Raw genomic sequence first — 22,375 nt, 5'->3', positions numbered from 1 at the left:
TTTTTTATCTATGAACTTGAATTTAGGGGCCCATTAAAGATAGATGACTGCTACCACAGAGTAAGAATTTATTAAACATAATTTTTAATAAACAAAAAAAGTGACAACCAACTTGAGATGAGCAAGAACTCTGTTGAAATTCATTGGCACAACTGTGAAGTTGAACCTCACTCTCACTCAAAAATTCAAACATTGGAGAATATTATAAGTTTCAATCCTCCACCCCATTTACATCCTCCTTATCTTTATCTTCTTCTTCTCCCCCACTGTTGTAAGTCATGCCTTCATCCTCCTCTTCTTCATCATCATCTCCTGCAACCTCAGCATTTTCAGCTTCAGCACGCTCCATCTGTCTTGCGAGTTCAGCTTCATCTGTAGCTGTGACCACTTTGGGCTGCAACAAATAAGAAAATAGCATGAACCTCAACTGAAAAGGTAAGCTACAAGTGAGTGGATCAAGAGGATAAACTTACCGCCATTTGCATAGTGAAGATGCCTCCCAAGCTTTGAATGGACTCCTTGATTTGGTCAATGGCTGTATTCAGGGCTTTCAAACCGTCAGCCTTTTCGGGGGTAGAAGTAGTCATGACTGAAACAAATAATTTTGTAATTAATAATTGACAAATGTAAAACATTTTGATTTATAGAATAATTGCTAGTGTCAAAGTATGTACCATACAAAGGTGGAGCAATTAGATTGATCTTGATTGGCAACTCCTCAGTCGAGCAGGCTAAACCAGCACGAAGAGCTGTTTTAACGGCATCAATTCCCTCATAGCCATAGCAAGCAACTTCAAAGTCAGAGCGGATTTTGACAGCTTGAGAGGTCAGCTTTCGCTTGATATTGCTAAGGAGAACTTCTTGAGTTTTTTCATCCAACCCACATTCAGCCAAAATAGATGGATCTCTGAAACATAAAGAAACAGTCATTCAGAATCTGGAAAACAAATGACAAACAATACCATAGTTGTTTCCATGTCTTACAATACTGCTTGTTTGAATGCATCGTATGCTGAACTCTTGCGAGTGTCCTCTAAATGCCAGGCTGTCTTCTGGTAGAGTTCCTCCAGCTGTTCATCAGTTTCATAGTGAAGAAGCTCGGCAACATGGCGAAGGATAGAATTAACAGCTTTTGCTTTTGAAAACCTTTCTGTGCACTTTTCCACATCTTCAGGTGACACTCTCCGCTTACTCAGATCAATGTACCCTGAAATCGAGGTAGTTGTTAGACAACCCATCTCAACTGCTAAGTGACGGTGAAGTTACAGTACAATGCCTACCTTTCTCTTTGTCAACACGAATAACCACCACTGGTTCTGTTTTTCCTACTCTGATAAGTTTGTTGATTGATCGGATACGTCTCCTAGACAATTCAGATAGGAGGATCATGCCCTCAATGTTGTTGTATTCCAATAAGTGAACATATGCGCCCATCTCAGCGATGCTGAGAACATTCACCATAACTACCGCCTCCACCTCCGGGTATTTCTCCTTGTAATATCGGCAACTCAGCGGCATGATGAGGGCTGCAAATTAGACATTCCAATCAGCATTCATCACAAGTTACAGCACCACTGCAAGATGCTGCTGACAAGTAGTCTGATGCAACACTTTTTATGGATGCAAGAGTAGAAGCGATCTGGACTACACAAGGTAGGCCACGTCATAGAACTTTACAAACTTATAACAAAAAATTATATCGGTATAAAAGCGAAACATGAGACGAAAGGTCCGATATATGAAGTATAGGTTATGCGGAAAGAATCCGGTCTGCTCTACCAGACAGTAATGTATGAACATTCGCCAAGAAGTGAGCACTTGAAAATGTTTCTTACTTTAGGAATTGCAGATCTACGTCTTAAAGAAAATAAAAATCTTTTTTCGAAGGAAATTGCACCAAATATTTGGTTAACGGGACAACAACATGTGGCAGAACCACTGAAATTTACACTGCCACTGCTCACGGCCATCTGGAGAGCAAGAAGCTGGCTTGTGGCGCGCTCTACCGACCGGCCTGGTAACTACCTTCGACCCGCGGCTTTTCGGTTTGAGGGAAGTCCGTTGGGAAGTTCAAATCGTTAGTCAGTAGGAAGGAGTTTTCTCTTCGTGTTACTCAAATAATTAAATTTCTCGTTGAAGACATTCAGCGGAGCATCATCATGACGTTGGTTGGTTCCGATTCAACAGATTGAACTATGTTTTGTATCATGCTGTCAAATAGGCTGCCTATCTCACAGGCGCTAGCGCCGGGGCGCCGCCGGGCGAGTAGGCCTCCCACCTTACAGAATGTAAGGTTCTGTTTATTGGCTTAGAAATCGGGGGTTCTTGGGTTCTAGGCCTGGATGGTCTACTTAATGTCCCCCAGAACCGAAATAAAACTAGAACACATTTACATTTATGTTGTTCTCACTATTTTATTTCACGAGCAATACTTTTTTAAAGAGGAGGATACAATTCGGACAATTGAACAGCAGCAATTGTGTGAAAATTGTGGTTCAAAGTTTTAAAAAAGTACAAGAACCAATGAAAATCAAATGAGTATTTGTGTGACCGTACATCGATACACAAATTGACAAGTTTGACAACAGTAAACATTCATCAAAATTAAAAATTTATCAGTTTAGATACACCTGTGATGTTTGAAATTGTAACGGTGCTATTCAGTACAAACTAATCCGCAAAAGTCCTCTTAACAATACTGATAGTAGCCTTGAAAACAAAACAATATATAATTAAAACAACAATATCAACAGCACATTTGCTATGCTTAAAATAGTAAAATCAGTCTTCCATAATCATTAAGGTGGGAAGTAAAACATATCCAACAACTGCATTAAAAAAATGTACCAACAGAGTATTAAATTACTTGGATACTCCACTTGCAATAAAAGAAAAATAACAAAAAAAAACGTTTGATTCCTCTATGTTCAATTCAACATAAACAGTCCTATAAAATGAATGAAAAAAAAATGGCAAAGGTCAATAATATTGCCTTAATCAACCATAATATTGAGCTGTCACAAGACCAAAATTAACAATGGTAAAATTGTCTTGTGAAATAGAACTTAAGTATTTGGCAACATTAGATCTCTCTTCCCCACCTTAACAAATACACTGCTATCTACTTCACAATCATGGAACTTGCACACAGCCTTTGAAAAAAGTGCTGTGTTCATTGCATTATATATAACTATCACAAGCTTGTCTTTACAAAAGCAAAACCCTTGAATCTCATTACCAGTCTAATTGTAATGCACTTATCTTTGGTATCTTTGAGTAGTAAGAGTCAATTCAGGTTCATGAGAAGAACAATAATCAGTACAATAGATACTCCTTTTTGTTTTTAAAAACCCAAGTTTCTTGCCAAACGTGTTTAAAATAAACAGCAACAAAAATGTGCAACAAATTGAAGTTGTTTCAAAAATAAAATAATAATTTCAATCTATTTCAAATTATAAAATAATAAACTACTGTGTTTCGGGTTTTTCACCTGATGAAGGCGATGTAGGCTGATGAGTTGGAGAGATATTTGGGGAAAGAGCGGGTGATTGAGTTGGTGTGGGATTGAGTGATGGTGCAGTTGAAGTAGCAATCTTTTTTTGAAGCCTTGCTTTCTGCAAAGAGAGATTTTACACATGAAATATATGACAAATGTAACCAACAGGAAAGTATTCCAATTTTTAACTGATCATTTTTTACCAATCCTGTTTCCTGTTTCCTCATTTTTTCCACATTTTGCATTTTTTCCAGCCTTTTCTTAGTAGCATTCATTCTGCAAAAATAGAAAGGAGGAACCAAGTTGTTCATTAGTGTTGTAACTTTACATTGTTATTACAGATAAGGATGTAGTGATATTTTTAAAACCACATACTTTTCTTTAGCTATTTTTTGTTGCTCTTTCTTCCATATGTCTTTGAAATCAGAGCAAAATGGAGACCATAGAGGGAAAAAGTCCCTTGGGGTGACTTCCGCCAAGTTGGAAGTGCCCTTTGGCTGATACTGATAAAACTTCAGTAAATGAATGAATCTGTAAAAGGGGATAAGGAACATGAAACAAATATTGAAAGTTTATATGTGACCAATGTGTCAATTTAAAAAGAACACAGACCTGTCCATGCATTCTTTTTGGTTTTCCATTTCTCCACTCACTCTCTTTGATGCTGAAAATATCGGGCACAAGTTCAAATGAGTTTCAAACAATAGCATACAATGTTGATATGAAAGCATAAAGCAGAACAGACCTGATGAGAGAAAGGTTTCCATTTTGTCCTTAAACGGCTGAAGGTTTTCTTCAGATGAAGCAGCAATAACTTTCTTCGATTTTGATTCACACGCTGCAACAAAAATTAATTGTCATGAGTATTGTTTTGATACAATCCACATTTGACAGTAATTTTGTTAATGCTGTGGAGGGTAGGAAAGGGTTTGAATGGTCATACCTTTCAGCTGGGTTTCTAATTTTTTCAAATCCGCAGTCAAATCATCAAACATAACAGCTCCAGCTTTATCAATATCTGCAGGTTCAGGAACAGGTAAAGGAGCGGTAACTGGATCGGGAACCTTCTTCATGTAAGCTCGCACAATGAAATGCAGTAAAGTAAGCTGCAAACAATAATAAAGGTAATTGCGTCAAATGAATCAGAGGTACCAAGTGTTGAATTTTTTCAATGCTATCTATTGTTGGGGGCATTGCATAATCTTACAGAATTATCAGAAGATTTCACATCTCGTAGTTTGGGTAAAATTTCCAAGCCAAACCCATCAGCCTGGCCTCTGGTTCTGTTACCACCATTCATAAAGTTTCCCAGAGCCAAGATAATAGAAAGGACTGTTTGTAAGCTTTTCGATCCCATGAGTTCCTGAATTAACACAAAGATACATCAAATGTGGTTTACTAACAAGATGGCAAAAATCAATTTGTTTACCCTAGCTAGATTTACTTACTTCAGATGTGCTTTTTATATTGTTTAATTTACTCTCTATGCTATTGATGCGATCTTCAAATTCTGATTGGAACATGAAACAAGCAATTCTTTCAGCAAAGTTAGGAATCTCCGCAAGTTCATGCAAAAATTGTTCTGGTTTATCTAGTGGGGCATCTGGGTTGCTAGCAACATGTGCTCGAATGGCTTGCAATTCTTCATCTGATGCACGCTGTAAATGGAGATTAAATTTTATATCTACATTTCAGTAAAACAAGTTCAAGTTGACTTTTAATAAATACCATACCACTTCATATATTTGTTGAAGAGCCTCTAAGCTGACTTCCGTTGTATCAAGGTTGTAAATTGCTGGAGATAAGGAAATAATAAATTGAATACATCTCCAAAGACTATTACAAGGTTACATTGAGAGAGAAAAATTGTATAGGTGACTTACCATGTTCAATTTCAGAAAAGTCTTTGTGTAAACTTGAAGCAAGGATACCAATATTTTGTGATCTCTTACTGTCTAGAATTTTTACAGCCTAGAAGTGAGGGGGAGAAAAAGGATCAATAAGAGATCATTCTACTAAAATTGTCTTAACAGAGGACACAAGATTTCTGTTTACTTGTTGTTTAGATGGTTTCTCTGTCTTTTTCTTGGTAGGTTTTCTCTCGATAACTTGTCTCGAGAAAAGTGAGGTGAAAGCATCCATATCTTCAATCTTAGCTTCTTCTAGTTGCTCCCACAACGGAGGTGGTGTGCCATTTGTGCTGCTTGCATTTGTACTGCTTACTGGTTCAGGGACATCGTTGATGGTGACAGTCACCGGAACAACAATTCTTGTCCAGTAGAGGGGCTTCATACTGACAGGTGGATTTAAAGGTTCTTTTCGGAACACTGAAACAAACACAAAACGTAAAACAATAAATATAAGAGGCTTTTGATGTCCTGTAGGGAGGTGTCATGAAAACTTACTGGCTTTTTGAGCGCTCCACCCTCCAGATGGTGGAGCTGGGAAAGGTTTTGGTCCAGAAACACCCGGTGGAGGTGGTGGAGGTACAGCCCCTGGAGGTGGGGGAGGTGGAGGGGGGCCACCACCTGGCAAAGGGGGTGGAGGTGGTGCTCCTGGCATAGGGGGTGGTGGTGGTGCCCCTGGCATAGGGGGTGGAGGAGGTGCGCCAGGCATAGGGGGTGGAGGAGGTGCCCCTAGCATAGGGGGTGGAAGAGGTGCCCCAGGCATAGGGGGTGGAGGGGGTGCCCCTGGCATAGGGGGTGCCCCTGGCATAGGGGGTGGAGGGGGAGCTTCTGGCATGGGGGGTGGAGGGGGTGCAGGGGGGGCCTCTGGCATAGGAGGTGGAGGCGGCGGAGGGGGGCCTCCTTGCACTGGGGGTGCGTCTGGCATAGGGGGAGGTTGAGGGGCTTCCGGCATAGGGGGCGGAGGAGGTGCTCCAGAGGTCACGGGCTCTGCTGATGGTGGAGAGACCCCGGAAGTTGTAGTTTCAAGCTTTTCATTAACGGAATTTGAGTTGATGGCTACTGGTGAGGTAGCAGAGTCATTGGTGGATACTTCTTCAGTTTGAGTTCCAATTGACTTTGTAGGAATAGTTCTTGGAGACAAAGGCTCTGCTACCAAAGGAGAAACCTCGTCTTTCTTTACAATTTCTTCTTTTGCTTTGGTGTCACACAATTCACTCTCTGGTATTGCTTTGGGAACAAATTCTTTTTCTTCTGTAGTTGGAGAAATAAAATCAGCAAATGCTTGATTTGTAAGGGACTGGAAGGGGATAAAAGGTTGGTTAAAACATGTCACTTTACAAAAACATTTTGTTTTCTCAATTTGTCAATTTTACCTGAATGCTGGCGATAGTTTTGTTTCTTTCAATTTCTTGCTGGTACTGGACTACTTGAGCTTCTAGTGCAGCTATCTTACTCTCGTACTCTGTGAGCTTTGCTGCATATTCACCTCGTAGTGTGAATAACGACAGCTCTTGCTTACCAGCTAAACTATTGAGGCTTTCCCTATGCTCGCGCTTCAAGCCCATTAGAGTCTGCTGGAATTCTGCAAAAGTTATTTTGTTTTAATTTTATTTTTATTAGTGACTAAGTTTATTTGACAGAAACTAAGTCTGCAATAATTTTAGTTTTTTCAAAAGCTTACAATGTGTACCAAAGATAAAATATTTACTTTCAGTGCAATTTTGAGCAATAATCTACATATGTTCAAAAAAAAAAAAAAAAAAAAAAATGGCTGTGCATGCTTTATAGAATAGGACAGGATGTGCTGCAGCAGAAAGATGTGATAATTTAAAAAATACTAATGACACTTTGATACAAATTTTTTTTTAAAAAAAAGTGCAATCACTGTCACCACAGTCACCATAGACGAGAAGCTACCCCAGGCCTACCTACGTATTGGAACAAACTCTACTTTGTAAAGAAAATAAAAGATGCTCAGGTAGAAAAAGTGCAATCAAATCTACTCAACAACACTACATTCAAGTTTACTACGTGCATTCCCAGCAGTGCCGTGTTGATCAAAATCAATCATGTACCTTCTGAATCATCCACTCCACAGGGTGTAACTGGTACTGACGTACTTCTTCCTTTACTGACGCCATTCTCTTTTCATTCCACAATCACAAAACAAATAGTAAATTTCATGATTCGAACCCGGCCAGCTCGCTGGCGCACTAAAGAAATTGAACGACTGGTTTCCGTGACTACAAGCGTACCTGCTTCCGTGTACTTGGCGCCGGGCCGCGCGCTCTGTGCGACGGGGATGGCGGACATGCCGCCCGGTCCGACGCCGGCGAGGCCCAGGCCCATCGCTGGGGGCCATGCTGCGTGTGACAGCCGGCCCGGCGTCGGGGGCGCTGTGGCGACCGTCTCCGCATGGGTCCAGTAGTAGATGAGATCTGGCTGGAATATTGAAACACGGGTCTTGACCTCGAGCGGCACTGGCGCCGACACTGTGACATGTTTTTCAAGGTGTGACGTCATACCCTGAAGAGGGAGTCCAGGGGATCCTTATCCTGGAGCTGCCTCACGACGCCGGCCTTGAGGAGGTTGGTGCAGAACTGGGCCGCCAGGATGCGCAGGTCCTGCGGCATGAGGACCTGCCGGAGGTAGTGGTCATCGGGGAACGACGACAGGAACCAATTGATGAGGACCTGGCCTGAAAATAAAAGGGCGCGGAAAAATCAGTGCGTGAAACGGGACATCCGGAAACACAATAGAGAACTGGAGACCGCGGCCGTGGAAGCAGCGGCCGTTAGCAGGTTGGCGGTTGGCGGGCTGTCCGTGCCAAACGCGTGGGCAGCCCGCGCCGCGCCGACCGCGACCGGGGACAACTGGCTCCAGCCTTAATTTGAATTCGGCCTCGATGATTCACGCTGCAGCGGGCCTAAGTGGGCGCCCCGGCGAATAGCGCGCTCTCCGCGCGATAAACCCGAGATAAGACAGAAACTGCACACTATCTCTGCCAAACGGCAAATCCCAAAGAAGCGAATCACGCAGGAAACAGTCTAAGGAAGTAAAAACGACGTCAACATGATGTCAGAGTTCTGTCTTTGACTTCAAATGGCATAACGGTGAGCGTTTCGTGTTCTTTGGGATGCGACACGGCCTTCAAAAAATAAATGTGCAGTTTCGAATTTCTCTGTAAGCGACGCGCGCCGGCGGGCAGGTAGAGACAGAAGCTGTTGTCAAAGCAGACGCCCTCCTTCACCTGGCAGAGCGACTGCGGACCCCGCGGACGGGGGTGGCGGCGCTGGCGGCGTCGGTGACGGCGGCGGCGAGTACTCGAGCACGACGGACTGCTGCTGCAGCAGGAGGCCGGAGCACAGCGGGCACCTCGCGCATCTCGCCACCATGACGCGGAGGCAGCGAAGGCCAGCGGGAGGGACATCGGCGGCCTGTCACGGCACAGCTGGGGGAGCGGGGCGGTCTGGCGCGGTGACGAGGCGACGCACCTGCTGGACCCGCGGAGCAAGCCGCGGAGCAAGGCGCGTGGCGCGGCGAGGCGACAGGTAGACTAACTGGCCCGGGCCGCGTCTCGACAAAGCGCCGCCGACGCCGTGCCGACGGAGTGGGGAGCGGCCGGGGCAGGGCGACGAGAGGGGCGTTCGCACAGTGGCCGCCGCCGTGCGGGATTAGATCAGGGACCAGGATTGCGACCCAGCCGATACGGGTTTGGGTTCGGGGACCCGCGGCGGCGGCAGGCCGGCAGGCCAGGCAGGCCAGGAAACGCCCCGAGGCGAGGCGGTGCCGCTTATCACCTCGATTGCCGTGCCAGATGCCGTGCCAGGGAGGCAGGACGCGATCACAATTAGGCGGGACACACTCGCAGCGCGCCAACGCACAGGGAAGTCCCACAGTGCCGCTCGCGGCTCCTGTCACCCGCCGAAACAAAAATGACTGGGTGGAAGCAACGGAGTGACAGGCCGGGCTTAGGCCGCGCGGGCCTTGCCTCGGCTTTCCAGTGTGATTCACACATTCGCACGGCCGCGCCTGTGTGTGGGCACCCCGCTGGCCCAGGCAGGCCAGGCCGGCTAGATGGCCAGACCGGGTGGGGCCCGCACCGCCAGCACCGTGAGCACCGCGCCATGCAAATTACGTAAGGACGCCACACCCGCGTCGTAAGTGGGCAGATGAGAAGTGTTGTTTTAAATGCCGGCGACGCGGACACGCCACGCCACCCAGCGACACCGGACACCTCGCGAGGCGCGCCCGCCATTCACCGTCGGGGGCCCACAGCGCCGACAGCGCCAGCCACGGAATTAAATTAAACTAAACACTCCGCGCAATGCGCGGGACCGGGCTGACATTGGATGACTTACATGCACCTCGCGGTCGGCCCGGTTAGGTAAGACAAAACCGCGCCCCGACACTCACCTTCAAACTTCTCGTAGATCTGGAAGTCGAGCTTCTCGGGCACGAACTTGGGCTTGGACAGCTTCTGGTCGAGGGTGGCGCGGTCCAGCGTGAGGGACGCCACCTTGCGCAGCACGTTGCTCTCGATGGGGGCGTCGCTGAGGGACGAGTGGCGTCGCGACGCCTCTGCCGCCGCCGCCGCAGCAGCAGCACTCGCAGCGGCGGCCGCGCGGCCCGCCGCCAGGTCGTCCGCGCCGTCATCGCACACGGCTGCAACAGAACGACGCGCTCGTCATCGCCAAGCTGTACTCGGCGGAGGAGGTCAGGAAGTGCCCCGGCTGCCACCTGGCGCTACCGCGCTGCCCGGCGCCCCTTGCGAAAACACAGGTCTCACTCCACGATAATCACCTGGGCACAAAGACAGGGTCACCCACTCACAATAGGCCATTGATACTTATCGCCCGGGGGCGCGCTGCCGCCCTGCCAGCCAGGTGCTAGCGGCGAAGCGGCGCCGGTGCGTTCAATGGTAAACAAACAGCAGCACCGCGGCCGGGACGCGCGTGAGTAGTAAACAAACAACATGGGTAGTAAACAAAGGGTGCGCTGCGCCGCGGGCAGCTAGCTGCAGGCCGCCTCCGGCATTGATAGGCCGGCGGTGTGGCAAATCGGGCCGGAGTGGCAGATCGCCTCGACGGCCAGTCTGCCGCCACGCCACTGGCCGCCGCTGGCCGCCGCGCGCCGCGCTCGTCGCAGAGCAGGGCGGGCGAGTGCCGACGACGAAGAAGTCATCCCAGCATCAATCATAGTTATTCAACCATCGCCACCAACCCCAACGGGTGGGTGCATCCCGCCGACTGCCGTCTGATTTCGAGCACTGCTTTCGTCGCTCTGTCCCTCTCGCACTCATGGGGCGGTCCGTAGGGGTGCGAGAGAGACAGAGTGACGAAGCAGTGTTCGGAATCAGACGGCAGGACGCCTGCACCGCGGAGGCGCCAGGCGCCACTTTTTGGAACTGTGAACTAATTTATTCCTGGCGCTGCCGGGCTGCGTGCGGCCGCAGCCTTGAGCCGGGCAGCGAAATGCAGCGAAATGGGGGCGGCAGAGACAAATGCCCGCGCCGCGCCGCGCTGCTTTGCACTGAATGCGGTCCGCGAGGTCCGCGATCGCATTAACACGACTCATTAAAAACTAGCATAATGCGAAGGCGAAGCGCAACGCGGAGCGGGCAGCGTGAGGCTGCGTCCGCGCGGCCGACGGCTGCAGACGCCGGCAGACGTCTCGGACGCGGCCCGAGCACGCCGTCGGCAGCCTGCGGCCAGCGCCACCATCGCCGGCAGCGAGCTAACGACGCAGGCGTCCCGCGTGGGTGCGAGAGAGACAGGCCGGCAAACACGGCGCACAGTGGGCCAGAAGACCGGTGGAGGCGGCCAAAACTCTAGACGCGTTTTGAGCTGCAGAGTCGCTATATAGGCCTCGAACCGATCGTGTGACCCCACCAATGGATTCCTCGTTCGGAGAGGAATCTATTGGTTGGGTCACACGATCGGTTTGAGGCCTGTTAAGCGACTCTGGAGCTCAAAACGCGTCTAGAGATTTGGCCGCCTCCGGGCCCACTGTGCGGCGGTTACGACAGGTCGAGCGCGGCGTCGCGACTGGAAGCAGCCAAGGTTTTGCGGTTCACCTATCCTGGCCTGCGCCAGGTCCACTTTTCGGTGGCGGGTGACGGTGAAGGACGACCTGGAGCCGGCGACGGACATGGCGCCTGAGAGGCCGGACACGCCCGACACGGAGCCGCCGCCGCCCAGGGAGGACACGTTGCCGGACACCGAGCCCACCGACCCCGACAGCCCCGACACGGAGCTCACCGAGCCCGCCATGGAGCCCGTCATGGAACCCGCCATGGAGTACGTCAAGTCATCCTGCAAAAAAGGTGAGAGCAAAACACAGTTAGATTAACGCCTCATGGATGGCGCTGTCGAAAACCGTAGAGAGCTGCTACCGATTCTGAGCGCCGGGACGGCGGAGGCTCGAAAAGTCTCGAAAGCCGAGTCGTGCAAGAGCGATTCGGCATTATTGGTCCATTTGGTTTGCCGTGCGGTCGGTGACAGGTGACGGGACGGGCCGGGCGGGCACGCCTAAGGCAGCCTAAGGCACGCCGGCCGGTCTGCTCCGGATTGCCGCCGTTACACTCTAAATGTAGGGTGTCCAGAAACTGGGCGCCTTTGTCGCCTGCTCCACTTTTTAGGGTGCTAAATGTCGCCCAGTTTCTGGGCACCTTTGTCGCCTAGTCTCGGGGTGGGCAAACCATTAAGGAACCTGCCTTCACCCATGGCTCAGCAGCGACTAAGGTGCCAAAGGTGCCCAGACTCTGGGCACCTTAGTCGCCCAGGAACTGGACATCTGTGCATGCTCTACCATGGGAGAGGGCCGGTTACTGCATGATTAGTCCACCCCGAGACTGGGCGACAAAGGTGCCCAGAAACTGGGCGACATTTGGCACCCTAAAAAGTGGGGCAGGCGACAAAGGCGCCCAGTTTCTGGGCACCCCATATTTAGAGTGTAGCCGAGCCATTCTGATTCTGGCCGAAGGCACCGGAGGGGACGGGGACGAGGGCGAAGGGTTACGATTACGAGGCCACGCTGCGCGGCGATGGTGGCGGCGAATGGGCGATGGGTGATTCCCGCTTTCCCATCCGCCTTCACTTCCCGCCAAGTTCCGGCCGGCAGGGCCCAGAAGGCTGAGCACCGCTTTCGTCGCTCTGTCTCTCTCGCACTCATGAGGCGTCCCGCAAGGGTGCGAGAGAGACAGAGCGACGAAAGCAGTGCTCGGAATCAGCCGGCAGGGTAGCGCCGCCAGCGATCAGCCCCTGCGGCTCGGCCGGGTAGGCAGCCGCGCCGGCGGGGTGCACGCGCGTTCGACGGGCGGGCCTACCCCCGCATACCATTACCATTACGGGCTGGACCACAATTGATCGTACGCCGTTTCGGACCCGACACACGCTCGCCTGCACTGCAACCCCTGCAGGCGCGAAGGACCTGGACAGCGGCCTATACACTGTAGTGGGCGGGCACAGCAGCAGCATCAGACGTTCCGAAAACACTCCCCACTAAATCGTGGATGTTCCTTCCAGCCCTGTCGACTCACCGTGGCCATATTCGTCGGCCGCTACAAGGACGGCGTCCTTACCTCCGCGCGCGTCGGATGACGGACTCGCGATGGCGACGCGGGGACCAGCACTGCTGCCTCATCGTTTGCGTCGCCTTATATTTTCTCTCGGGTCAGACGGTCGAACGGCCGAATGGACGAATGGGGACGGGACTGTGGACCGAGTCGGATGCCCGCCGGAGGTCGCGAGACGCTCTTAGCGCGGCGCGGCCGCGGCGAGTCCTGACATATGTGACCGCTCAATCAAACGGCGGAGGCACGAGCAGCGGTGCGGTACGGCCGCGCCGCCAGGTCGCTGGGATGACCGTCGGCAGGGGCAGGAGAAAGCGGAGGCGGAGTAGGAGGCCGGCGCGCCGTGTGCCGCGCGCCGTGGCCTGCCGATGATGGTTCCGTTTGGTTTTGAGCTTCGTGAGCCCGATCCGACCACCAGCAGGCTGCAGCCTCCAGCCCTGAAGCAGGCCGCGGCCGTGCCCTGCCCTCGGCCCTGCCGCCACATCCCACATCCCGGCGGCGGTGCGGCAGTGCCGGCAGCATGCACGCCGCGGCCCCGCGCGGCCCGCCAGGCCGCCAGGCGTGCCGGAACACCGGCCGGATCAGAACGGCCATAAAAAGGGAAACGGCAACCATGGCACGCCGCGGCACGCCGTGGCACGCCCGCAATCATTGTCATTACCGTCAACGTGTGCCTCCGCGTGCCGCACTGCAACTGCAGCACCACGCCCTGCAGGGCCCTGCCGGCAGGTCGGGAAGCCACCCGCAGCGCGCGGCTAGCGTGTCCAGGCCGCGGGCCGCCCCATGGGCCGCCCCCTGCAGCTTGCAGTGCAGGGCCCCGCCCCCCGGCCCCGCTCCATGCCCCGCACATCCGCCGCGCATCCTGCAGCCCTTCCACTGCGGCGGCGCGGCCGCCAAGGCAAAGGAGAGGCTCCTGGCTGAGGCGAGGCCGGCGTCGAGGGGCGCCAGCCGCGCCGCCACGCCCCGACCGCCACGCCCGACGGGCCCAGAGTCGTGACAAGCAGTTAAGTAGCGTAATCATGTAATCATACGCCCGGAAAATGACAATAAGGCACCTGTAAGAAGGTGCGCACGCCCCGCCACGCCCCGCCACGCCCCGCCACGCCCCGCCACGCCCCGCCACGCCCCTGAAAACTGGGCGCCGGGCGACGTGTGATCGTGACGCAACGCGTGCAGCCTAGTGCCCTCCAAGGTCACCGCTGTGATGATCGTCCCCCTGACGCGTTAGTACGCGTTACCCTACACTCACCCGGCTGAGGCCCACCGACTCGACGGCGCAGAGGTCCTGCAGCGACGCCTTGTAGGCGCGCGGCGCGTGCTGCGGCGTGGGCTGGGGCGTGCGCTCCCAGTCGGAGCGGTCGTCGCAGTCCGTGAGGGTGGCGTCGTCATCCGAAGTCTTGTCCTGCAGCCGCGACGAGTGCCGAGCCGAGGCCGGCGTCAGCGTCCGGGCGTCCGACAGGGGGTCGTCGTCGTCGTCCTCGTCGTCGGCGTGCCGGATCACATCGCCCTCGGCGCCGTCCGCGTCCGAGTAGTGGCTGGCGCCGTCCGCGCTCTGCGGTGTTAGGAACGGGTCGCTGAAACAAAGCACGAAAAAATTAGCGTGTAAATTGGAGATGTAATGTTGATTAAGTTTTCGGCCGGCGAGCTGGTTTGCTGGTTTCGGGGAGACTGACCGCGAAATGAAGGGGCCGCGCTTGGGAAAGCAAGTACCGGCGGTACCGACACCGCGAGGCGCGCGCGGCGCGAGGGAAGTGCGCCAAACACGTTGCGCTTTGTTTGCGGCCCGGACGGCAGTGCCGTGCCGTGCCCAGCCACGCCACGCCGCGCCACGCCACGCCACGCCGCCGGCATTGGGAAACGTTACCAAATTAATCCGCGACGCCGGGGAGACGGAGGGAGGGGCCGGCCAGGCTGAGGCCCTTTGTGAGCTGCCCGAGATAAGGCTGCCCGCACTGGGCCCTCGAGTAGGCTGAGGCTCCGGCTCTCCACTGGAGTCTCCAGCTCCAGGCGGCCGCTCAGGCCCGCTCCACTACGCCGCTACGCCCAGCCGGCCGACAACCTCCTCTCCCCGCCCCGCCCATCCTCCCCCACTCCAGCTCCACACTCCAGCTCTCCAGGCCGAGCCAGACGCAGCGGCTCGGCGACTAACCTCTCCAGCGCTCGCGTCCAGGTGGACGAAACTATCATTCCCATTTTCCGCCCTTTTCGTCCACTGGGGAGAGAGAAAAGTGGCCGCTGAAACGCAGCGACGTCTCCCAGAGGACGCCGCCACTGGCAGGCCTCTCACTGGCAGCGTCTTCGCGCCCGGGGCCCCTCTTTGACAGCTGCTTCCATTCATTGTCTTTGATGCCGTCGAGGAGACGAAACGTCCGCCTGGCACGCACACAGTCCCCAGGACGCCCCGAGCAGCCCCCGTGGGCCACGGTCCTTCCCCATCTGCGGCATCTGCAGCTTCCACTCACCTGTACGTGCCCGCTGAGCCCGAGCCCGAGCCTGCCGAGGTGCTGAGGACGTCGATGCCTGGTGCCCCAGGTGCTCCAGGTGCGGCCGGCCCGGCGTCTGGTCCGGTGCTCACTGCCCTCGCTGCCGAGCCTGCCGCGGCCGCCGCGGCCGTGCCGCTCTGGTGCGCGTGCAGTGCGCGGTGCGCGCCGCTCCCACCAGGCTGCGCTGCACCCGCACCACTCGCCACCGAGTCCTCCAGCTCGTCGTCCTCGGCGCCGGGCCGCGTGGGCGGGGGCGCGGGCGCCGGGCCCTTCCCCGACCTGAAGGGCGACTTCCGGGCCGCGGCTTTGCGGAGCTTGCCGGGGCTCTTGCCGCCCGCGCCCGCCCGGCCCGCCTTGCCCTCGGAGCCCTGCGGAAAGCGGCACAGTTAGGAGGGACAAGCAGGGACTGCTTGACCGGGGGCAGGTGCGACGAGTGTGCCGCCGCGCCGCCGGATGGCGGGCTGGCCGGAAGAGAGTCATGCGGGTCGAGCCGGTCAAGCACATCGGATCGGCGGGGCTGTGCGGATGGTTCGAGCAGCGCAGCAGCGCGAGGGTCGGTCGAGTGGGTCGGGGGTCGCGAGGGGAGGGGCTGTCACGCTGCTCACGCTGCAGCCGGCCTGCTGGGCGCTGGAGAGACATCGACATTTGTAGGCGCCACAGCTGCGGCAGCTGCACCAGCCCGCTTACCTGCAGATTCCCCATCCTCTCGGGGGCAACAGTGCGTCTGCGTAGGTAGCTGCGAACGATCCGCTTCAGGGGGCTGAAGAAGTGTTCGCGGTCGTCGGCATCCTCGGGCAGCTCGCTGGCGGCGGACTCCAGCGACGTGGAGCTGCCCTGGTCGTCGAGGAGGCTCGGCAGGTCCTGGTCGTCCTGATCGAGGCCATGGGCGACATAACCTCCAAAACCGAGGGCGTCGTCGCGGACGTCGTGAAGGGCCTCTTGGCGGAGGGAGGGCGGAGCACCCAATGGGGGCTCGGCCTGGATCACCTCGACCTCCGCGTCGCTCTGGTCGCCCCGGGGCGGCTGCCACAGGGCCGTTTGCCCCGCATCGTCCTCGTCGTCCTCATCGCCCTCGTCCGCGGCGGCGGGCGACAACGCCCCAACCTCGTGCGCCTCGGGTTGACGCGCCGCGAGCACGGGCGACGCGCGCACCACCTCGCTGAAGGTCCTGTACTGCACGTCGGGGAAGTCGGGCGTGGTCGCGGTCCTCACATCGTGGCTGTTTTCGTCCGACGGCGACAGCACGTCATCCTGACAGCTGCTGTTGTTGTCGCCAGGGGTGGGCCGCGGTGCATGCTGGGGCGGCTGGGTCTGCAGAGGGGCGGACGGCGGGGGTGGCAGGGGTGGCGCCGCAGCAACCCCCTGCAGTGTCTGCCCCTGCGGTGGCTCCATCTCGGCCCCGGCGTCTGCAACGGCAAAGAGGCCGGTCGATGGAGCGTGCAAGGGGTATCGCCGTCGCCGTGGGCGCGGAGTCTCGCCGTGCGCGCGGGGTATTCACAGACGGACACCTCGCCGGCCGCAGCAAGAGTCGCCCCAAATCCAGTTCGCACAACCCCAGGCCTGACTGACCAGCCCCGAGTCTGGAGCGACTTCCCCAACGCCACTTCCCTTCCATTTTTATCTGTCGCTCGAGTTCTCGAGTTCAGAATGAGTCAGAAACCTGCGACAGTCGGGAGCAGAATGGGACCGATGCACCCGATGAGTGAACCTAGCCGAATTACAGCCTACATTATTTTGAAGGGTGCGACTTACATCCCCAGACCCGCACTAATCCGACGCCCCGGGGCGCAGGGCCTCGAAGGCGACGCTGGCGCGCGGACGAGCGACGCGGACGTGCTGCGGGACACCGAGACGCAGCATCAGGCCGCCGATGACGGGCCGGGCGGGCCGGCTTGACCCTCACACCCCGAAGTCTCAGCGAGGACTGATAAAGCCCTCGTATCTGATAAATGCGGTAGGGTAGAGCTGCGCTGCCCAGACCGCCGCCGGGCCCGGCGAAAGGGTCGGGGAAGTCGCGCGCACTGCACTGTCAGCGCCCGGGGAATAGGCAACACAACACACGGGAACGCCCAGGCGCTCTGCGAAATTTGAGTGGCTGGACCACAAATGATCGTTGAAGACTGCTAACGACGCATTTACCAGAGAGACGAGTCGAGGTGGGAGGACCTGCACTGTACACACCTGGTGGCGGTGCCGCGGGCTCCCTCCTCATCCTGAAGATGCTGTGTATGAAGTTCATGGTGGACGCCGCCGACCGCCGCCGCGCAGGGCGGACGTCGTGGCCGTCGCGGACGCCGCGGACGTCTGGCTGTGTCGCGTGCCGTGCAACAACTACCAACTACTTGGCACCTGGCGACTGTCTATCGGCTCGTTGGCACTCCGGCCCAGTCCGCGGAGGAGGCGCGAAGCGCGAAGCGGTGCGTAGCAGCGCCAAGCTGGTGGCGGGGAAACCGGTCCACGGCGCAATCCCCGGCCAGGGGCCGGACGCGACGCACGGCGCGCGCCACGCCGCGGCCAGGATGGACTCCGAGTGGCTCCACTCCGGCAGCGCCACGGCCTGGGCGCGGGGAAGGACTCGCGCCGACTGGAGTGACTCTTGGCGGCCGCCGTCTGCGTGCCTGGCGAGGCTGCGAGGCGGTGACACTACGCCCATTCATTACCCCGCCGTTGTTGCGCTCGTTTGCACGCCGCGGTGCCGCCTCGCGGTGCCGCCTCGCGGTGCCGCCTCGCGGTGCCACGCTGCGAGTGGGCAGACGGTGCAATCCAGTGCAGGCCGCATCGAGTCCAGCCCAGCCAGCCGCGGAGGCGGAGGCAGGAGGAGGCAGGCGGCTCCAGGACGCTGATCGATGTCTTCCGAGGCGGAGGGCGGAGGAGGGCCCATCATACTACAGGTGGGCCCGAAGCCTAATCCTCGTGGCACTGAGGGCAGACACAGTCCAGCAGCCATGGGTTCATCGTGTGTGTATGGCACCTGTTTGCCTGTGAGGATTCTCCATGGTGGAGTCTCGGTGCTGCCCTGCCCTCACGTCTCGTGCGCCAAAGCTGCAGGTGGCCTTTTTCCGCTGTGCGATGTGTGACTGTGTGGAAGCATGGAAGTGGGTGCAGAGCGCAGAGCCTCATTTACCGGCTGTTCTTTCTGTCCCGTTTCTTTTCTTTTCGCACGCCGCCGTCAGAACGGGCCCCGTTGCATTGCGTACAGATCTTTAGATTTACCGAGGCAGATCGGCGGGCAGAACAGTGCCGCGCTGCATGGCGTGGGCCGGAGTACTGTGGGTCGACGAGTGTACACGGATGTGGAAAACGGTGTGGACTGAAGCTGCTCGCGTAGGATCTATTCCAATGTGTGCGTCAGAGGGGCAATAAAGTAGACCAGATATTCTGTCATATAATACACAATTTATTTCACATTATAAAATCCAACAATGTCATTTGTACAGGTGTTTGTGACCAAGTTTTAAATTATATTTACATAGCATTTCTTAACTGGACACATCTCTTCACCACACAAACATCAAAATTACAATTAAACATTACAATCACAAATGCAGAATCATTAAGTACAGCTCTCATAGTTGCATACAGGAACGTTCTTAAAATCCATTGAATTCCATATCATGCTGTATATACGTATATTGACGAAATGCAAGCAACAACAAACAATAATGCATTCTACAATAGTCATGGTCGCAATAAAAACACAACAAAATTAACTCATGGACTTCATATACTAAGTGATTCATTATGAATGGATGATTCACACAGAATGCTAACAGAGAGATATGTACATACAATTCAATACAAATAATTCCATGAATTTGATTCCTTTCAATATAAACAATAAATCTGTATTAGTTAAAATTTACTAACAAAAGTGAAAACAAATGAGATCATGAACAAAAAATACTTTGTTTCCAGCAATATAATGCATTTGAAAAAAATAACAATTCTAAAAGAATCCATATTTCTCCTAAACTTTACAACTATACATGGAAGTGAAAAAATTATAGCAACTCCTGCATGTAATAATGGAAATACAAAGTACGATTAAGGGAGAAAGTAAGTAGGAAGCAGTACAATGGCAGCATGAGGATATTAATTTATGTATGAAATAACCAAGAGGTGAGGGGAGGGGGAGTGGACGGTGGGAACTATAGATAGAGGCGCTTCTCATAGAAAGCTTGTTACCGCTGTAGGTTCATGACAATGAATGCCACCATAATTGTTTGGCAGATAAAGACACTTTTCTTCTAAAATTTGAAAAGCTGTACTAGTATTTAAAAATGGTAGACGTTGCTAAGAAGAGTTGCCGTAGAGTTTGAATGCATTATGCTATGTCTAAAAATATTACACTGCAGATTTTCAAACACTATTGCAACTCTCACAAGCATGTGTCCGACCAGTTTCTGCTTCAAGCTAAAATATTTCTTACAGAGATGATGTTACCTAGGTATGACACATTTTTACAAGCAATTTGTATGTACACCAGCTACATTACAAGTTTATAAGAATCACACAATTTACAAAGTTTGAGCACTTCACATGGAAAAGAAGAAAAAAGAGAATTAAAAAAATAACATTTTTGTATAAAAATACAAAAACAAAAGTTAACACAAAGCTGTATGCTGTGGATGTTTGGTCCATAACTGCTCCTGGTGCACAACACAGCCAGCAGATTTTCAATCAAAACAAAATACCATAAAGCTCAAGAGCCAATGGTTACATAAGGATACACCGAAACTATGAAGCCAAATCAGAACATCTTCAAACAAATGGCACATAAACTGAAATATTACAGCAGCAAAAAGCTCTTAGCTTACACATCAAGATAAGTACCAAAATTATACAGCTTAATATTATATAATAAGGTATCATTTGGCACTGATGATAATATTGAGAAATTCCTCACAAAGTTTTCTATGTCCAAAGAATTACCTCAACACACACAACTAACTGTATCACTTAATTTTTACCAAATGAACACGTTTAAGAATACACACTCACACACACGCGCGTGTTTCAATTCATACTCGATACGACTTGGCGAAACATGTGGCTTTTCAGACTTTTCTACCTTCTGTAAGATAGGTATCAGAATTGCCAGACAATGTGTGAGTAATTTAATAAGTAGAACCAAATTTTAAGTAGGTTTTCTAAGTAGCAAAGTAAATTCTTTCTGCTATCACAACACAATGTGTGATAGCATACAGCATTGTTCCCCTTGGGGGAAAACTAAAAGTGCTTCGATCAATGGCAAAGCTAATCACTGTGGTCAATAAAATTAAAACTAGATTGGAAAAGAGGTGGAACGATATAGCAGTTGTTGAGTGAGGTTTCAATTTTGTGTAAAAGCAAGCGCAGTCAAAGTCAAATCACATGAACACCTCTATTCCCTAGACTTCATAAAAGAGTGACTAAGTTACAAGAACTAGTGTTGAATCACGAAGATATTTACACCTCATGATAGAATACAAACAAGACTCTCTTTCTTTTTAGCAGGTAATATGCAGTTCCACAGAACAATACAGCTAAAAGAAGAGTCATTCGTCATGATTCAACAAAAGTTTCTTGCTTTCCAAGGAAAATGAATTCACAAAAAACAAGATTATGACATGAACCTACCATCAATAAAAAAAATAAACAATAATATTCATAATAATTAAGTTTTAAGAATGAAATGCTATTTTAAAAACAGTTATTGAAAAATTTAACAAATATTTTATAACCAGTCCAAGCCCAGTAGTAAATGCAGAGATAAACCTGAAATTGGTTTCTTCTTCAGATTTATGCGAACACAAGTTGGAAGAAGCAAACCAATTGTTCTGAGAAAGGAGTGGTTACTTGAAAGAGAATCTAAATAGTGGGTCATGTCTAAATCCCAAAGTCATGAAAACATTTAAACTCGGATGTAGCAGCCCGAAATTACTGTCAAACAAATGTACTACTTAAAATTACACAAGCAGTTGCTTGCAATAACTATGTACAATATTGATGAGACTTTGTGGACACACATTAAATGACAAGAGAAAATGGAAAATATCACACTCAATCATCCCTTAATATGTGCCATACCTATTCTGCAATTTTGTTCTTTAATCAGTCTGTCGTTTCAAAAGTGCATGAGTTGTAGCCATTAATGACACTTCATACACATAATGCATATTTCAAGAGAGAATCAGCACTTTGAATACCACGCTTACCATATAAACACTTCAGACTGTTACTCAGTCTTGTGCCTTTTTTGTAACTGCATGATAAATACACAGCACCATTAAATGGACAACATACACGAGACTTCTCTTTTATCTCTTAGTACAAAACGAAAGGTTTAACAATGACTAACTCTTCTGGTCCAGACATAAACCACAAGAAGATAATGTCAACAACAATTTTGTCATTCATAACACACAAAATCACATTCACACACTCAAGCACACTTACACACATACACACCTACCAGTTCGTTGCACAGTTGGTTTGGTTTTGTGTCGTTGTGGTAATGACTTTCAGCCAACATCTATTCACACTGACACAATTTGGTTTGACTTAGAACACACCTCCCACTTGAGAGCTCACAAAACCTTAATGTCCATAGTTTTGTGTGGCCCTAATAAGAGTGGTGAGAAACAGGGTAACTGGCCAGTTCAAGCTTCAAGCCTGCCAGTTTGGTGGGGCATGAGTTTGGAAAGTCGCGCCACACGGGTGGCGCGAATCCCACCCTCAAACAATTATTTCACGAATTACTCTTCTGTTCCGTGAGTTAGGTGTAGAGTACCCGCTTTCCAAACTTTCATCATAAGGCATGCCCATATGAGGTTGTTTGTCATCCATTTGCTGATCCATCTGCTCCATGTATGGATCAGGCAGTCCGCTCACATCATGGTAAGGTGAATCTGAGAATGGAAGAGACAAAAGAGTT

The 22,375-nt window shown here is 52.1% G+C and overlaps 4 protein-coding genes across 10 annotated transcripts in view; all 4 read right to left on the bottom strand.

Annotated features, from left to right (window-relative positions):
* Positions 1–48: 48 nt before the first annotated feature.
* On the bottom strand, positions 49–1,996 carry LOC117646138 (eukaryotic translation initiation factor 2 subunit 1). Its single transcript, XM_034386864.1, has 6 exons — positions 1,836–1,996; positions 1,281–1,526; positions 985–1,207; positions 675–907; positions 474–589; positions 49–394 (listed from the first exon to the last, which is right to left on the bottom strand). The coding sequence occupies exons 2-6, from the start codon at positions 1,516–1,518 to the stop codon at positions 212–214; spliced, it is 993 nt and encodes a 330-aa protein (XP_034242755.1). The 5' UTR covers positions 1,519–1,526; positions 1,836–1,996; the 3' UTR covers positions 49–211.
* A 392-nt stretch (positions 1,997–2,388) lies between these two features.
* On the bottom strand, positions 2,389–10,497 carry LOC117646136 (formin-2). 3 transcript variants are annotated; one of them, XM_034386860.1, is made up of 18 exons: positions 10,207–10,497; positions 9,820–10,068; positions 7,929–8,101; positions 7,659–7,845; positions 7,479–7,547; positions 6,777–6,985; positions 5,902–6,700; positions 5,552–5,823; positions 5,380–5,467; positions 5,230–5,291; positions 4,945–5,154; positions 4,704–4,859; positions 4,440–4,602; positions 4,242–4,334; positions 4,109–4,160; positions 3,872–4,027; positions 3,700–3,772; positions 2,389–3,614 (listed from the first exon to the last, which is right to left on the bottom strand). In XM_034386860.1, the coding sequence occupies exons 1-18, from the start codon at positions 10,244–10,246 to the stop codon at positions 3,468–3,470; spliced, it is 3,198 nt and encodes a 1,065-aa protein (XP_034242751.1). In that variant the 5' UTR covers positions 10,247–10,497; the 3' UTR covers positions 2,389–3,467. The 3 variants fall into 3 exon arrangements, with proteins under 3 accessions (XP_034242751.1, XP_034242752.1, XP_034242753.1); XM_034386861.1 differs by lacking the exon at positions 7,479–7,547; XM_034386862.1 differs by lacking the exons at positions 9,820–10,068; positions 10,207–10,497 and adding an exon at positions 8,654–8,813.
* Positions 10,498–11,422: 925 nt separating this feature from the next.
* LOC117646343 lies at positions 11,423–16,856 on the bottom strand. The gene is made up of 5 exons (XM_034387222.1): positions 16,147–16,856; positions 15,739–15,827; positions 14,226–14,550; positions 11,536–11,717; positions 11,423–11,450 (listed from the first exon to the last, which is right to left on the bottom strand). The coding sequence occupies exons 1-5, from the start codon at positions 16,849–16,851 to the stop codon at positions 11,423–11,425; spliced, it is 1,329 nt and encodes a 442-aa protein (XP_034243113.1). The 5' UTR covers positions 16,852–16,856.
* A 1,979-nt stretch (positions 16,857–18,835) lies between these two features.
* Positions 18,836–22,375, bottom strand: part of LOC117645893 (hemicentin-2) — a 51,253-nt gene continuing 47,713 nt past the window's right edge. For all 5 annotated transcript variants that reach the window (XM_034386435.1, XM_034386438.1, XM_034386436.1 and 2 more), the window contains one exon: positions 18,836–22,349. In XM_034386435.1, coding sequence (XP_034242326.1) covers positions 22,177–22,349 — 173 coding nt within the window. In that variant the 3' untranslated portion in view covers positions 18,836–22,176. The remainder of the gene's footprint in view (positions 22,350–22,375) is intronic.

This window comes from Thrips palmi, unplaced genomic scaffold (assembly GCF_012932325.1).
Source record: "Thrips palmi isolate BJ-2018 unplaced genomic scaffold, TpBJ-2018v1 HiC_scaffold_19, whole genome shotgun sequence".
Taxonomy (NCBI): domain Eukaryota; kingdom Metazoa; phylum Arthropoda; class Insecta; order Thysanoptera; family Thripidae; genus Thrips; species Thrips palmi.
Note: the sequence above shows the minus strand (reverse complement) of the source record. Positions and strands in the feature narration are given on the sequence as shown.